General features: G+C 36.0%; 1 protein-coding gene across 2 annotated transcripts in view; it reads right to left on the bottom strand.

Moving 5' to 3' along the window:
- The window catches only part of LOC121449155 (vomeronasal type-2 receptor 116-like), a 42,427-nt gene extending 25,479 nt beyond the window's left edge, over positions 1-16,948 (bottom strand). The window contains exons 1-2 of one of the 2 annotated variants that reach the window (XM_041653410.1): positions 16,752-16,864; positions 13,389-13,391 (exon numbers count right to left, since the gene is read on the bottom strand). In XM_041653410.1, coding sequence (XP_041509344.1) covers positions 13,389-13,391; positions 16,752-16,864 — 116 coding nt within the window. Of the gene's footprint in view, positions 1-13,388; positions 13,392-16,751 lie in introns of both variants that reach the window. The other variant, XM_041653409.1, reaches the window with a different exon arrangement.
- Between the last annotated feature and the right edge of the window lie 211 nt (positions 16,949-17,159).

Raw genomic sequence — 17,159 nt, 5'->3', positions numbered from 1 at the left:
GTTAGGGTGTCCCAGTGGACTAAATTTCTATATTTGATAACAACATTTTTGTTTGTTTGTTTTTATTTTTTTAACTTTAAAAATAATACAAATAAAAATTCCCACTTCCTTCCCTCTTCCTACTTCCCACCTTCTCCTCCCACCCTCTCCAGTCCAAAAAGAGGGCAAGGCACCTTGCCCTATGGGAAGTCCAAGGCCTTCACCACTATATCTAGGCTGAGCAAGGTATGCATCTAAATAGAGTAGGATCTTAAAAAGCCAGTACATGCAATAGATACAAATCCAATGCCATTGTCATTGGCACCCCAGTCTGCCCCAACTGTCAACTACATTCAGAGGGAACAGTTTGATCCCATGCTCACTAATTCCTAGTCCAACTGTAGTTGGTGCGCTCCCATTAACTCAGGCACACAGTCTCAGTGGGTGAAGCCCTCATAGTCCTGACTTCCTTGCTTATATTCTCCCTCCTCCTACTCTTCAACTGGACCTTGGGAACTCAGTCCAGTGCTCTAATGCGGGCCTCTGTCTCTGTCTCCATTTGTTGCCAGATGAAGTTTCTATGGTGACATTCAAGATACTCATCAGTCTATGGGACAAGGCCAGTTCAGGGACCCTCTTCTCCACTGCCCAGGGTCCTAGCTGAGGTCATCCCTATGGACTCCTGAAAATCACTCCAGAGCCAAGCCTTTTGCCAACCCAAAAATGGCTCCCTCAAATAAGATATCTCCTTCCCCTCCCGTATCCATCCTTTCTCCATCTCAACCATCCCACTAACACTATCTCTCCCCAAACCTCTCCTTCTTCCCTCTCTCTCACTCTTTTCCCTCTACTCCTTTTCCTCCATGTTCCAAATTTGCCTGGCAATCTTGTCTGTTTCCAATTTCCATGTTGATCTATACATGATTTTCTTTTGGTTCTCCTTACAATTTAGCTTTTCTAGGATCATGAACTATAGGCTCAATGTTTTTTATTTATGGCTATAATGTACTTATGAGTGAGTACATACCATATTCATATTTGTGGGCTATGTTATCTCACTCAGGATAGTGCTTTCCACTTCCATCCATTTGCATGCAAAATTCAAGTTTCATTGCTTTTTTTTTTTTACCAATGAGGAGTACTCTAATGTATAGTTGTGCTACGCATTCTTTATGCATTCTTCCATTGAGGGCATCTAGGTTTTCTCCAGGTTCTTACTATTACAAATAATGCTGCTATGAACGTAGTTGAACAAAAGCTTTTGTTGTATGATTGGGCATCTCTTGGGTGTATTCCCAAGAGTGGTATTGCTGGGTCCTGAGGTAGGGTGTTTCTTAGTTTTCTGAGAAATCACCACACTGATTTTCAAAGTGGCTACTTCCCACTTTCTCTTCTATCAGGTTTAGTATGGTCAGATTTATATTGAGGTCTTTTATCCATTTGGACTTGCATGGTGATAGCTATGAATATATTTTCATTCTTCTACAGGTTGACAGCCAGTTAGGCTTTAGGACATGCTAGCACATGCTTTAGGACATATACATTGATGAATTCCATCAGTTGATTATATTCTATGACCATTTACTTTGGCACAAATAGGATGATACTAATTGAAATAGAATGGGGAATTATTTAATAAGTCATCTCTTGCTACAATGCTATAGAAACTGTGAACTGGATGGACATATATTTCGGAAAATGTAGAGATCTTCAACAAACTTTTTAGAGGTACTGCATCTGAAGTCTGTAGTTCATGTGATGAATGCATATGAGACAAATTCAGGTGGTTTAATGACGTTTCTCTTCCTTGAAGGCATTAAAGCCATTTTAACCAAAATCTTGTCCTTCCATTGTTTTGAGAACTAATAATCAAACTATATCCTGAAAATTTCTATATTCTAATATTCCAAAACTATCCAGCTCATCAAAGAACCACAGGTCATTTGCTTGTTAAATGCTGATTTTTAAATATTCAACAAAATCCAGAGAGAACAGCAGACCTGTGTGATTCCTTTCATCCACTACATAAGACCTAACACTCTTCCTCTTAAACAATCATGAATAATGAGAAGGCAAACTGAATATTTAATATCTAGCAATATATCCCTCCATGACCCTCTATTCTCACAGATCAATAACATCTGTTGACTGATTTTTTTCTGCTTTATCTTTCATTTTCTTTTTATTCATTTTTTTGCTCACTTTACAATCTAGTAGTGGTTGCAAAGAAGTCTTTTGTTGATTATATTAGAAGCAAATGGAAATTAGGAAGTGACATTCTTATACCATTTCTCTATTCATGTATTTAGTTTGCTCTCATAATCCTGCACTGAAAATGGGATTTGGGAGGAGACACTTGTTTGTACTGGGCACCTCTGTTTCTGGTGGCAGTGGATCCACATTGTCTCTCCAACTCTCCATTCTTCCTCCCAGCATTTTGTTTAGTTTTCCTCACCTACCTAAGTTCTGACCTATCAACAGCCAAGGCAGTTTTTTTTTATTCATTAATGGTAATCACAGCATACAGAGGGGACTCCCATATTACGATGTGGGAATCCTCTCTTAACAAAAAGTTTCCATTATTAGAGCTAAAATATTTGCATGTATTTTCACACTCACATTGTCTTTAATAATTAAAAAAAGAAGTAAAACTTACTAGTTGTAAAGTAAATAGCACTACTAAATTTTCATGTTGGCCATAGGCTATATCTAGACTGCATCCATCTTGATGATGTCTGTTCTGCTTGTTAGACTCATGCTGGTAAGACATAGTCAAGAGGCAATACAGATTATTAGAAATGGGTTAAACAAATGTGTGAGAGTTAGCCAATAAGGGGTTAGAACTAATGGGCCAGGCAGTGTTTAAATGAATACAATTTGTGTGTTGTTATTTCGGGATATAAGCTAGCTGGAAGGCAAGGAGCCAGGCAGCGGGAAGTGGCTTGCTGCTTCTAATAGTACAGGTACTTCATTTTTATTATAGTATACAACCCAAAGATTACATTTTACTTCTTAATTTCTATAGTTTAATGCATCTGGACTCATATTTGTAAAAGAAATATAACTAAAGCTTACATGACACACTGTCTTTCAGATATTTCACCATCCTACTTTCTCCAAAAAACAGGTCATCCAAACAAAGCAAGACAAAAAAATACTCCTAGTAACAGATAATATAACAAAAGAACCTCTCAAATATCTGCAGAATGCTGGATACAAACACAAACTAGTATTTCATCTTTTCAGTATCTCATGGAATTTTCCCCAAAATTGACCACATACTTGGTCATAAAGCAAATTTCAAATGATGCAAGAAAAGTAAAATAACCCTCTGCCCCCATCAAATAAACAGAGATTAAACTTGAATATCAGCTTTAAGAGAAAAACAGAAAACTTTCACACTGAAAACAAACAACTTTCAAATGAATGATGAGAGAATCAAGATAACAATAATGAAATTAAAGATTTCTTAGACCTAATTAAATATGAATACTACATATAACCAAACATATTGAAAAAGTGAGAGCAGTGGTGAAAGAAAATGTCATTAAGGCAAGAAAACCTGCTTCTGTGCTGGGGGGATCTGGAGAGGTCCTTGGAGCCAGGCAAGCGGCCCTGCTCCCATGTTGAGGGTAATTCAAAGAACCCTCCTTTTTGTCTTCTAGGTCCTTGGAACCCAGTAAGAAAACCTGTTACCATGGTGGGGGGGATATGGAGAGCCTGCCCTTTTGTCTGTAAGGTGCTTGGAGCCCATCAAGAGGCCCTGCTCCCATGCTGGGGAATCTGGAGAGGAAGCGATGAGATGTGTAGGCATCAATCAAGAATTCCTCCAACATCCTAAAAAGCAACATGTTACCACCAGAACACAGCTGACTGACACAACAGGAAGACTTGAACATCCTAACCCAGAAGAAGTAAAAGAAGTCAACTTTAAAAGTAACCACATGAAAATGATGGAGACCCTTAAAGAGGAAGTAAAAAACTCTCTCAAAAAATAGAAAAGAAGACAAACAAAAAGTTAGAAAATATTAATAAATCCCTCAAAGATACCCAAGAAACCCAAGAAAAAGCAATCAAACAGGTAAAGGAAGCAGTTCAAGACTTGAAGACTGAAATGGATGTAATAAAGAAAACACACAGTGAGGGATGTCTGGATATGGAAAATCTGGGTAAATGAACAGGAACTACAGAGACAAGTATAACCAACAGAACAGAAGAGATAGAAGAAAGAATCTCAGGCACTGAAGATACTATAGAGAAAATAGACTTATTGATTAAAGAAAACAACAAATCCAACAACTTCTAAACACAAAACATCCAGGAAATCTGGGACACTATGGAAAGACCAAGAATAATAAGGGTAGAAGAAGGAGAAGAATTACAGCTCAAAGGCCCAGAAAATATATTCAACAAAATTATAGACGAAAATTTTCCCAACCTAAAAAAGGATATTCTTATGAAGGTACAAGAAGCTCCCAAAACACCAAATAAACTGGATCAAAAAAATCCCCTTGCCATATAATAATCAAAACAAGAAACATTCAGAATAAAGAAACAATATTTAGAGCTGCAAAAGAAAATGGTCAAGTAACATATAAAGGTAAACCTACCAGAATTACACCTGACTTCTCAATGGAAACAATGAAAGCCAGAAAGTCTTGGATAGATGTTCTGCAGATACTAGGAGACCACGGATGCAAGCCCAGACTCCTATACCCAGCAAAGCTTTCTTTCACCATCAATGGACAAAATAAGATATTCTATGACAAAAACAGATTTAAACAATACGTATACAGAAATCCAGCCTTACAGAAAGTACTAGAAGGAACACTTCAACCCAAGGAAGCCAACAACACCCACAATAGCACAGACATCTGACAACCCACCATCAACACAACTCAAAGAAGTGAAACACACAAGCACTACCACAAAGAAAATAACCAGAGTTAACAACTACTTGTCATTATGATTGCTCAATATCTTTGGACAAATTCACCTATTAAAAAGGCACAGGTTAAGAAAATGGATATGAAAACAGGATCCAACATTCTTCTGTTTACAAGAAACACACGACAACCCCAAAGACAGACACTATCTCAGAGTAAAGTGTGAGGAAAAGATTTTCCAATCAAACAGCCCTAAGAAACAAGCTGGTGTGGCTATCCTAATACCTTTCAAAATTGATTTCAAACTAAAATCAATCAGAAGAGATGGAGAAGGATCCTTTATACTCATAACAGGAACAATTCATCAAGAAGGAGTCTCAATCCTGAATATCTATGACCTTAATATAAAAGCACCCACATATGTAAAACAAATATTACTAGAACTCAAATCACACACCAAACCCCACACACTAATAATAGGAGGTTTAATCACCCCCCCTCACCAACGGACAACACAACCAGACAGAAACTTAACAGAGAAATAAGAGAACTAACAGATGTAATGAAGCAAATGGACTTAACAGACATCTATGAAACATTACACCTAAACAAAAAAAGAATATACTTTCTTCTCAGTATCTCATGGAACCTTCTCTAAAATTCTTTACATACTCGGTAACAAAACAAACAGCCAAAAATAAAAAAAAAATGGAGTAACCATCTGTGTCTTATTGGATCAACATGGAGTTAAGTTAGAATTTATCAACAATTCTACCTCAGAAAGCCTACAAACTCATGGAAACTGAACAGTCAACTACTGAACCACCCCTAGGTCAAGGAAGAAAGAAACTAAAGTCTTCCTTGAATTAAACAAAATTGAAGACACAACATAGCCAAACCTATGGGGCACTATAAAAGTAGTGCGAAGAGCAAAGTTCATAGCACTAAGTGCCCACATTAAAAAAAAAAAAAACTGAACAGAGAAGCTCACATTAGAGACTATCAGCACAACTGAAAGCTCTAGAAAAAAAAAAGAAACAGACTCAACCAGGAGGAGTAGAAGACTAGAAATAATCAAACTGAGGGCTAAAATCAACAAAATAGAAACACAGAAAACAATCCAAAGTATCAATAAAACAAAGAGTTGGTTCTTTGAGAAAATCAACAAGATTGACAAACCCCTATCCAAACTAATCAAAAGGCAGAGAGAGAACGCACAAATTAACAAGATCAGAAATGAAAAGTGGAATATAACAACAGACACTGAGAAAATTCAGACAATCATTAGGTCTTACTACAAAAGTGTGTATGCCACAAAATTGTAAAATGTAAAAGAAATGGGCAATTTTAAAGATAAATAACTTATACCAAAATTAACACAAGACCAGGTTAACAATATAAATAGACCTTTAAGTTGTGAGGAAATAGAAGTTGTCATCAAAAAACTCCCCCCCCCCCAAAAAAAAGACCAGGACCAGATGACTTCAATGTGGAATTCTATCAGAACTTCCAAGAAGACCTAATACCTATACTCCTTAAAGTATTCCACATAATAGAAACAAAAGTGTCATTGCCAAACTCTTTTTATGAAGCTATATTTACCCTGATACCAAAACCACACAAAGATTTAACCAAGAAAGGGAATTTCAGACCAATCTCACTCATGAACATGGATGCAAAAATTCTTAATAAAATACTGGCAAACTGAATCTAAGAGCACATAAAAAACATCCATTACAATCAAGTAGGTTTCATCCCAGAGATGCAGGGCTTGTTCAACATATGAAAAATCTATCAATGTAATCTATCATATAAATAAACAGGAAAAAAGCACATGATCATATTATTAGATGCTGAAAAAGCTTTTGACAAATTCAACACCCCTTTAGGATAAATGTCTTGGAGAGATTAGTGATACAAGAATCATACATAAATATATTAAAAGCAATATACAGCAGGCCAACAGCTAGAAATTAAATTAACATAAAATTAAATGGAGAGAAACTCTAAGCCATTCCACTAAAATCAGGAACAATAAAAGGCTGTCCACTCTCTCTATATCTCTTCCATTTAGTGTTCAAGTTCTAGCAATAGCAGTAAGTCATCATAAAGAGGTCAAGGGGATTCGACTTGGTAAGGAAGAAGTCAAAGTTTTGTTATTTGCAGCTGGTATGATAGTGCACATAAGTGACCACAAAAACTCTACCAAAGAACTCCTACCTTCAGTAATGTGGCAGGACACAAGATCAACTCAAAAAAAAATCAGTAGCTCTCCTACACACAAAGGATAAAGAAGCAGAGAGGGAAATCAGAAAAAAACATCGACTTACACAATAGCCACAAATAACGTAAAATATCTTGGGATAACAATAACCAAGGAAGTGAAAGATCTATTTGATAAGAACATTAAGACTTTGAAGAAAGAAATTGAAGAGGCTACCAGAAAATGGAAGAATCTTCAATGGTCTTGGATTGTTAGGATCAACATAATAAAAATGGCAATTCTACCAAATATATATATATTCAATGCAATTATCATCAAAATCCCAACAAAATTCTTCACAGACCTTGAAAGAACAATAATCAACTTCATATGGAAAAACAAAAAACCCACAATAGTCAAAACAAACCTATATAATAAAGAAAATTCCGGCGGCTTTAACATCCCTGACATCAAACTCTATTATAGACTTACAGTAAAGAAAGCAGCTTGGTATTGGCATAAAAACAGAGATGTTGACCAATGGAATCGAATCGAAGACCCTAATATTAATCCACAAAACTATGACCACCTGATTTTTGACAAAGAATTTAAAACTATACAATGGGAGAAAGAAAGCATCTTTAACAAATTGTAGAAGAATGAAAATAGATTCATATCTATCACCATGCACAAAAATCAAGTCCAAATGGATTAAAGACCTCAATATAAATCCAACCACACTTAACCTGATAGTAGAAAAAGTGGGAAGTATCCTGTAATACATGGACACAGGAGACCACTTTCTATGTATAACTTCAGTAGCAACCATGAATAAATGGGATCCCATGAAACTGAGAAGCTTCTGTAAAGCAAAGGACACAGTCATCAAGACAAAAAGGTAACCTACTGAATGGTAGAAGATCTTCACCAATGCCACATCAGACAAAGGTCTGATCTCCAAACTATATAAAGAACTTAAGAAACTAGACATTAAAATTCTAAAGAACACAATTCAAAAATGGGATACTGAACTGAACAGAGAATTCTTAACAGAAGAATTTTAGATGGCCAAAAGACACTTAAGCAAATGTTCAACTTCCTTAGCTATCAGTGAAATGCAAATCAAAACAACCTTGAGATACCATCCTACACCTTTCAGAATGGCTAAGATCAAAAATACCAATAATAACCTATGCTAGAGAGGATGTGGAATAAGGGGAACACTTATCCATTGCTGGTGGGAATGTGAACTTGTTCAACCACTTTGGAAATCAGTGTGGCAGTTTCTCAGAAAATTGAGAGTCAGCCTCCCTCAGGATCCAGTGATTCCACTCTTGGGAATATACCCAAGAGATGCCAAATTATACTACAAAAGCATTTTTTTCAATTCTGTTCATAGCAGCACTATTTGTAATAGCCAGAACCTGGAAACAACCTAGGTGTTCCTCAATGAAAGAATGGATAAAGAAATTTTGGCACATCTACACATTAGAGTATTACGCAGTGGTAAGAAAAAAATGACATCTTGAATTTTGCATGCCTATGGATGGAAATAGAAAACACTAACTTGAGTGAGATAACCCAGGCCCAAAAGTGCAAATATGGTATGTACTCACTCATTAGTGGATTCTAGACATAAACAAAGGCCATTGAGCCAATAATTCGTGATGCTAGAGAAGCTAAGTAATTAGGTTTATCTAAAAAAAACATATATAGATCCTCCTGGAAATTGGAAGTAGACAATTTTGTCAGGCAAAAGTTAGGAGCGTGGGCGTGAGGATGGAGTGAGGGAAGAGGAGAGGGGGAGAGAGAAGGGAGAAGGGGAGGGTTCGGGACTGCTTGAGGGAGTGGGATTGTTGAGATGGAGGAAGGACGAATATGGGAGCTGGGAAGAAGGTATCTTAATTAAGGGAGCCATTTTGGGGTTGAAAGGAGGCTTGGGTTTAGAGGGTTTCTCAGGTGAACATAAGGTTGTCCCCAGAAGGAACCTGGCAGTGGAGGAGAGGGTGCCTGAACTTTCCTTATTCAGACTGATGACTATCTTGAATATCACCATAGAACCTTCGTCTGGAGACAGATGGAGACAGAGACAGAGACCCACATCGGAGCACTGGACTGTGCTCCCAAGGTCCAGCTGAAGGGCAGAAGGAGGGAGAATATGAGTAAGGAGATCAGGACTGTGAGGGATTGGTCCACCCACTGAGACAGTGTGCCTGAACTAATGGGAGCTCCCCAAATCCAGCTAGACTGGGACTGAACGAGCATGGAATCAAACTGGACACTCTGTATGTGGCTGACAATTGTGGCAGAGTGACAAGCCAATGATAATGGTACTGGGATTTGTGTCTACTGCATGTACTGGCTTTTTGGGATCCTAGTATATTTGGATGCATACCTTTTTAAGCATGGATATAGTTGGGGAGGGCCTTGGACTTCGCATAGGGCAGGGTACCCTGCCCTTTCTTAGTACTGGAGGAGGAGGGTAGAGGGTAAGTGGGGGGTGAAAGGGAAATGGGTGAAGGGGAGGAAATGGAAATTTTGAATGGTATTATTTATAAATCAATAAAAAATAAAAAACCAAATATTAAATAAAAGAAAATGTCTTTCATCTAGCATTTGACAAAAAAATAGGTGAAATGGTATACTCAATATATCGTATATACTATCAATTTAAACACCTAAATGCTGTAGAACAAAAAGAAATATGAGCATGCAAGAGGAATAGACACAGGACATAACCAAACTGAATTATGTATTGAATAAATTAGATAAAAGAGAGCAATAAAAGGGAATGATACTAAGAATTGATTCTTTGAGAAAACCAACAAGAAAGCTTAATAGGTTTCCAAACTAACTTAAAGATTGACTATCTAAAATAACAAAATCATAAACAAAAGGGGAGAAATAAAAATATACATCAAGGAAATCTAGATAATCACTAGGTCTCACTTAAAAAACTTACAATAACAAAATCTGAAAATCTAAAAAAAAGGATAGTTTCTCAGTAGAACTATCAGATTCATTCAAGAACAGAGAAGCAATAGAAATACTCCAGCAATTCCTCAGTAAATATAAAACATTATTAAGGGTCTCACCACTAAATAAGGCCCCAAAAAAGATAATTTTACCACAGAAGATTACTTGACATTTCAGTAAGAGCAAACACCAGGTTTCTTCAAGTTATTCCACAAAATAAAAAAGAAGCTAAATTGCCAGCTTCACTTTATGAGACCACAGTCACCTGATACAGAATATACAAATAATTCAAATGTGAACAAAAATTCCAATGATTTCCCTTTTGAATATCAGTATAAAATACTCAATAAAATACTTGCAAATGGAATCCAAGAATACATCACAAAGATTATGAAACTCCAGGCTTTATCCCAGAGTTTGGAGGATGGTCCAGCATACGAAAATCAGTCAATATAATTCACCATATAAGCAAATTGAAGAAAAATACGACATTATAATCCCATTTGATGCTAAAATTCCTTTGACAAATTCTAACAGATTTTCATGAAAATAGTCTTTAGGAACATATGAATTTAGAGAACATACCCAAACATATAAAGCTATTACAGCTCTCCTATGCCCAATATAACTATAAATGAAAAAAACTGAAAAAGATTTCTATTAAAATCAGGACCAATCAAGGTTGTCTATGCTCTAGATGTCTATTCAACACAGTACTTGAACTTTTAGTAAGAGCAGTAAAACTGTAAAAGAACATCAAAAGTCTACAAATTGAAAAGTAAGATTTTAAATATAGGTATTCGCAGAATATATGACAGCATATATAAGTGATTCAGAAAATTCTAGCACAGAATCCCTACAACTGAATCATTCCTAAAGTGGTGGGATACAATAGAAAGTAAAAAAAATGTAGCTCTTCTATTTAATAATGACAATGAGACTACAAAAAAATAAACAACACCCCTCATGATAACCAGAAATGATGTAAAATATCTCTATGTTGCTCTACAAAGTAAGTGAAAGATTTTTATATTGTATATTTAGATTACCTTTTTAACTATCATATTACATTCAATGTTCCCAAGGGTGATAATAAAGTTTGTGTTGACTTGGTTGTTGTACCTAGCTACTCGTTGACGAAAATTAACAGAAAGTAATAGTGGGCCTCTAGAGAGGGACTTGACTCTTTTGGATGGGGAAAAAAGAGATAGTGGGAACTTGTTGCTTCTCCACTACTACTCGGACTATTCAGGCTCTTACACTGATAGCTGACTCCTGATTTTTTATTATTAAAAAAATAAGTAGATAAAACCATCATCTGGCATTCAACTCCGGGCTGAAAATCAAGAGTTAGCCAGTTACCCTGGGCTCTGCAGCTACTGTAGTGACTGCCACCAATGCTGGCTTTTCTTCCCTTCTGCCAGTCCTCAAAATAAGTCTGTCATCTTTCTTTTTCAGTCTCTTACAAGAGTCCCTAGCTGTTGTGCATTCCCTGATCCCAAACTCCACAGGCCTTAAAGTTCACAGGCAAAGGAAGTCCTAATCTAACTATAGTTGCTGGCTGATAACAGACAAGCTCTTCCTACAGGCAGTCCCATTTCCTCACATTTTGAAACAGTTTCCTCTTTTGCACATTTCCATGTCTACTTTAGTGGCTTTTTCTCTATTTCCATGGTTTGCAGGCTTTCCTCGGACCCCATATTCCAGTTGCTTCTACTTCGGTTGAGCTGCTTCAGCATAGATATGAACTGCACACACACACATAACAGAGAAACTGCTACACACAGAGATACTCACATCTATAGAGAAATAAATGCATATTACAGCCACATACTCATTTATACATACTCATTCATTTGTGCAATGACACACAGATAAGCACAGTGGCATATGTAGTCAGAGAGACATATAAAACCCAAAGAAACACAGAAAGAAATTATGCAAAAGAGATATAAACACATATACATGCATATTCTCAGACAAATACACACAGGGAGAAATACACAGATATATATATATATATATATATATATATATATATATATCCACACAATGAGACAATGATATAGACAAATTTATGCACATAAACAAAGACATAACAACACACACAGCAACACAGATATACATATTTGCAAGCACATACAAAGAAATATGAAGAACATACACATAGGCACATGAAGAGACATGTATTTACAAATAAAGACAGGAAGTTATACATAAAAAGCCCCAACGGAAAGAAATTGACATAAGAAAATATATGCTCATTTCTAAAAACAGAGATGCAGCTATAGAGAAGCATACATCAAACACACACACATATTATATCAACACAAATATAAACACAGATATAAAGACATACACAAACATACATGCATACAAAGTGAGAAATCTCCATTCACATAAATGAATATGCATGCACCCATTGAAGTGAATCACAACACAATTACTTCTGTAATTACTCTCAGAGTTATATTTGAGGTCCCCAGAGTGTAAAAGGGGGCAGAATCAGTTAAGAAAAGTGTAAAAGGGGGCAGAATCAGTTAAGAAACCTTACAGAAAACATAACCCTCAGTAATTAACACATATGTGACAAATAGCAAAGGAGGGTTCATCTTATCAACATGGAGAGCATTAATAACTAAAGACTGATATGTTTTCAGTATTAGGATGAGATGATGATATTCATGTGCTTTGTAGCAGTCACTGATTTTCATTGATAATTAGTTTCTTCCCCTTCATAGTCTGTATTAGAAATTTATATCAGTCTAGATTTATTTCCACAGCAGAAAAATGTTCAGAAATCTTTGTATCTGGTGAATATTTCTTAAAATACTAGATTTGAGCATCTGAGATTCTCTAAGCATTATGGCATTGATGACACCAAATATAATCCAATAAAAGAAGCTCTCCCTTCAAGCATGTAATATCAGATTTTTTTCCTATCATCCAGTGACTGTTCATCTTATTGAAGAATCTCATGCACTGCTTGGGACACAGCATGCACAGCACTGTATACACCATAAGTGCTCTTACTAAAGGCTATGTCAAAAGTCTGTACCATTAGCCATTCCAATGAGGCATTGAATGAGAAATTTTTCAGTGTCTACACTAGAAGCTGATACATCTACACCTCATCCACCTAGTCTTGTCACGTTTTCATCTGAATTTTAGGAATTGGTCCAAAGTAAGGTCAAAATTTAAAAAGCATAAATCTCAACAGGCAGATTTGTAAAAGTTCACATCCCAATGGTATGAGTCAAGTGTGAAGTTTCTATTTATTATAGATACATTCAACCTATTGTGAGGGGGTGACCCATGTTCTTTATGTACCTAGTGATTCCCACATTCTAAAGCACACAGTGTGAGTATTGTCTGTGTCACCATAAATGAAAAATAAATTGTGGGTGATGTAATTATTTGGTTATAATATACTTCAGGTCTTGACAAGTAAAGTTGACTGTGATCATATTCACAAGTCATAGCAGGCTGTATATTTTCCATGTCTTTTCTCAATTTCAAAAGTAATTGAGCACCGTCTTCATTGTTTGAGATGTGCAGCCCAGCCCAGTTTCAGTTTAAGAGAAGCACAAAAGAAATCATGGCCTGAGCTAGAGATGTATCTTTGTTGGCCATCTGATCACTTAGGATAGGATGGGCAGGTGCATAGATAAGCTGAATGAATCATGCAAGGTGCATAAGTAAGCTGAATGGACACAGGGAACTGCATGAAGTAGCTTGCACTCCCGAGAACGTAAAAATACAGTTCTGCCAAGAGTTCTAGAAAGCCACCTCACTTTTTAAACTGTTCTCATCTCTGTTTTTCACAAGGAAATGCAAAAGCCTCATCATGTTTCTGAATAGTAGCCTTTAACTACACATTTTGACGTACATATGTGGCCTTCATCTTCCTCACACTTTTCTTAGCCTCTGGGATGGTACAAATAAAGACAAGGATTTCTTTCAAATATCCAAAAATACTCACTTGCTGAGATATAGAGAGGTATGTGACTAGTCCTATTATGACAGATGTTCAATAAGGTCCTCTAAACTCCATAGTATACATGAACTTGTCATTGCAGACATAATTAGGGGAGTTTCTTTATTTTGTTCTGAGAAAATGAATGAGACTGCGTAATTGTGGCACATTATTACACCATCCTTGCTGGTAATTGAAATACTTGTGACATATTTGGTAAAAGATCAGGTTTCTTGCTGACATCACCAATGCAAACAGTCAAGATCAGAGCAAACTGACAGTTTTCATGTTGTGTTCTATAAAAGGCAACAGTGTTTATTATAGACAGGGATCTACATATGATATTTGTAGTAAAAATAAGGATTGGAAAATACTGGACAGTATTCCCAACATCCCTCATTAATTGCAATAAATGCCCTCTGTTGTGAGGTTGGAATGACATTAGTTGCTGGAAGTTTGCAAAAGCTTTAAAAGTTCATGAAAGTAAATCTCCCATAAATAAGATGAGCCATTTGGAGCTTTCAGAGAAAGGGCTGCCCTTCTCTGGTTTTTAGTGCTTGTATAGAAGATAAATAAAGGTTACAGGCTTTGATTAAACAGAAAACCTGATCATATATTCAGTTTGAAATTATTGAGCGAGATTAAATGTACACGTGATGCATTAGCCAAAATTCTCGTAATTTTTGTAAAACAAACTGAACTGGGTAAAGGCATTCAAGGAATGATGACACATTAGTCTTCTGGGGCAACATTTGGCTTCTGTACTAATAATTCCTTCATATTTAGTGGACAATATAGTTAACATATTCCCTCATGTCTATCATCACCATCTTGTATTTTTCTTCTTTATTGATTATTGGCAAAAAATTCTTTAAATACTTAATTTTTAATAAATTTAAGAACCAGAATACAGTGGGTAAATAGATCATCGGTGTGTATGGACATGAGAAATACTCATACAGACCATAAAAAAAGAATGGAATTCATTGTTTTCATTAATATCTGTCTTAGTTGTCACTGGCCTCGAGTGTGCAATGATGCACCTACACCATTTACAAATGCAGAGATTAATGGTAATGATACCAGGTATAGCTGAACAACATACATTTTCTTGTCTACATTTGAGATAAGAACTTATGGAAGTGAAACACTAACTTCTGCACACCGAACAACAAAATAGGTCAATGCACTCCTGAAAAATCCATCACTAGCTAAAAAGGATACTTTTGAATTAGAGCATTCGATACAATGTAATTGAACTTGTACCTTAGAGTAGTTTTTATTTCCTCTATAAATTGTGTAAGGAAATGCACAGCTAAACTGTGATATTGTTGTTATAGGTCTATAAGTAATGAGCATTTTGGGTCATCTACTAGATTACTCAAATCTGTTAAGAAATATCCAAGATAAAGTCATCTTCAACATGAGTGAAAGAAAACGAAAAAAATAACACGAAGATTCAGAAGCAAAGAAAATGTTTTATTGCTTCCTCACATTCCTTCAATAGGAAAAGATAGGAGATTTCTGTTTGCCTCACTCTAAATCACAGAGCTATTTTTCATTTTGTATATTTTGCTAAAAGAATGTTCATCCATGCACCTTAATGTCATTTAAAAATATCATTTAATAAAATCTTTCGTTGTTTAATTCAGAATGAATAACTAATTTGGTATAAAAATACATCAATGCATAGTGACCTAAAGTGCTGTATTTGAAAAGAGCTATCAATAATACAAAAAATCAAAAGTGCATATGCCTAAATTGGTAAAAGACAAAGCTATAACTAGTAAAATCATTTAAGAGAAAAATAAGGTGTAAATGAGATATAATTGACAGTGAGTAAACAGTTTGGACTCATAGAGAAGAGACATGTCCTTCTTAGATAATAGCAAAGAGCTGGTAGATCACTATTCTCAAGTGTTTCCAAGTATCATATGCTGCAGCTGCCAGTTAGGCAAGTGCTAGGAAAGTAAGCAGTCACCACTATTAGTGACAATTCCTATTACAAAGAGTGCAAATATATCATTTATACTACAAATATTCTTTCTATAGTTTAAAGAGACAGTGAAGAACTGTACTGTGGCAACAAAGGCCTATGGTTATACGTAAGTGAAGTATGGAGAAACAGAATCATATAAGAATTTAACAGTGGGCAAGTCTCCTGTTTTTATTCTTTATGCAGCATTAGAAGGCACAGTGTGTCCACATGCAGAGCATTTGAGAGATTACTGAATATCTATGTAAAAAGTCTTTGGATCCAAGGGTGCCACGCATATTAGTTGCTCTGGGACATGCATTTGAAGCTGCATGGTCGTCACAGTATCTAATCAACATCAGTTTAGTTGCACCCATTTATTATGATATTTATTGACTAGTATGGGTTTCTTTCGATAAGATATTACTGGCTACTCAGTTGTGGAAACAGTCAAAAGGACAGATACACTTGATGAACAAAGTTATACAGTCCCTTTTTCCCACAGTTTCCAGTCTTATAAATGGGAGGGTAACTAGGAAAACAATATTACACCAGCTTGACAAACTAAAAGTAAAAAAAAAAAAAAAAAAAAAAAAGCAATGGGTCTCAAAGAACATGGGTTATTTTTTTAGGTGTTTAGGTGTGAAAATTGAAATTACAGGACAAAAGATTTTAAACATTGTTCTGATTCTCATTTTCTGACCCCCTATGAAATATTTATGTTGACATTTACATTGAAAATTCAAAGAAACTTACTGCATATTCAGAATGTTGTTGAAATAATCTTTCTCCACAGGCTGCTGCACTATTTTAAGGAAGAAGACATAACCTGTCGTCAAGTCTTCGCCCTTGTCTTTATTCTGCCTCATTCTCCAAAAGCACCTGGGTTGAGTGAACCTGGACACAAGAAATGGAATGTTCAGGATAAAGAAGAGGAAAATCAAAGGAAACATCTTTGTCCTCCTTGAAGCCTGGTCAGTGTGTGTTGTGAAGTGCTCTTCAGATCAGCACATTATATGGGCACCCATATATTCCCAATTGCTTTTATTTCTGCAGCCAAAGGAGAGGCTATTTGTGTATTCATGGTTCCTTTATTTCCCAGTTGATTCCTCAGCTCTGGAAGAATCTTGGACACTTTCTTCCCCTGAGGCTGTGCACCTGATA

Source organism: Microtus oregoni, unplaced genomic scaffold, assembly GCF_018167655.1.
Source record: "Microtus oregoni isolate MIOR12 unplaced genomic scaffold, Mior012 000006F_ref0000085, whole genome shotgun sequence".
NCBI classification, from domain to species: Eukaryota; Metazoa; Chordata; class Mammalia; order Rodentia; family Cricetidae; genus Microtus; species Microtus oregoni.
The sequence above is the reverse complement of the archived record's forward strand: the minus strand, read 5'-3'. Positions and strand labels throughout refer to the sequence as shown.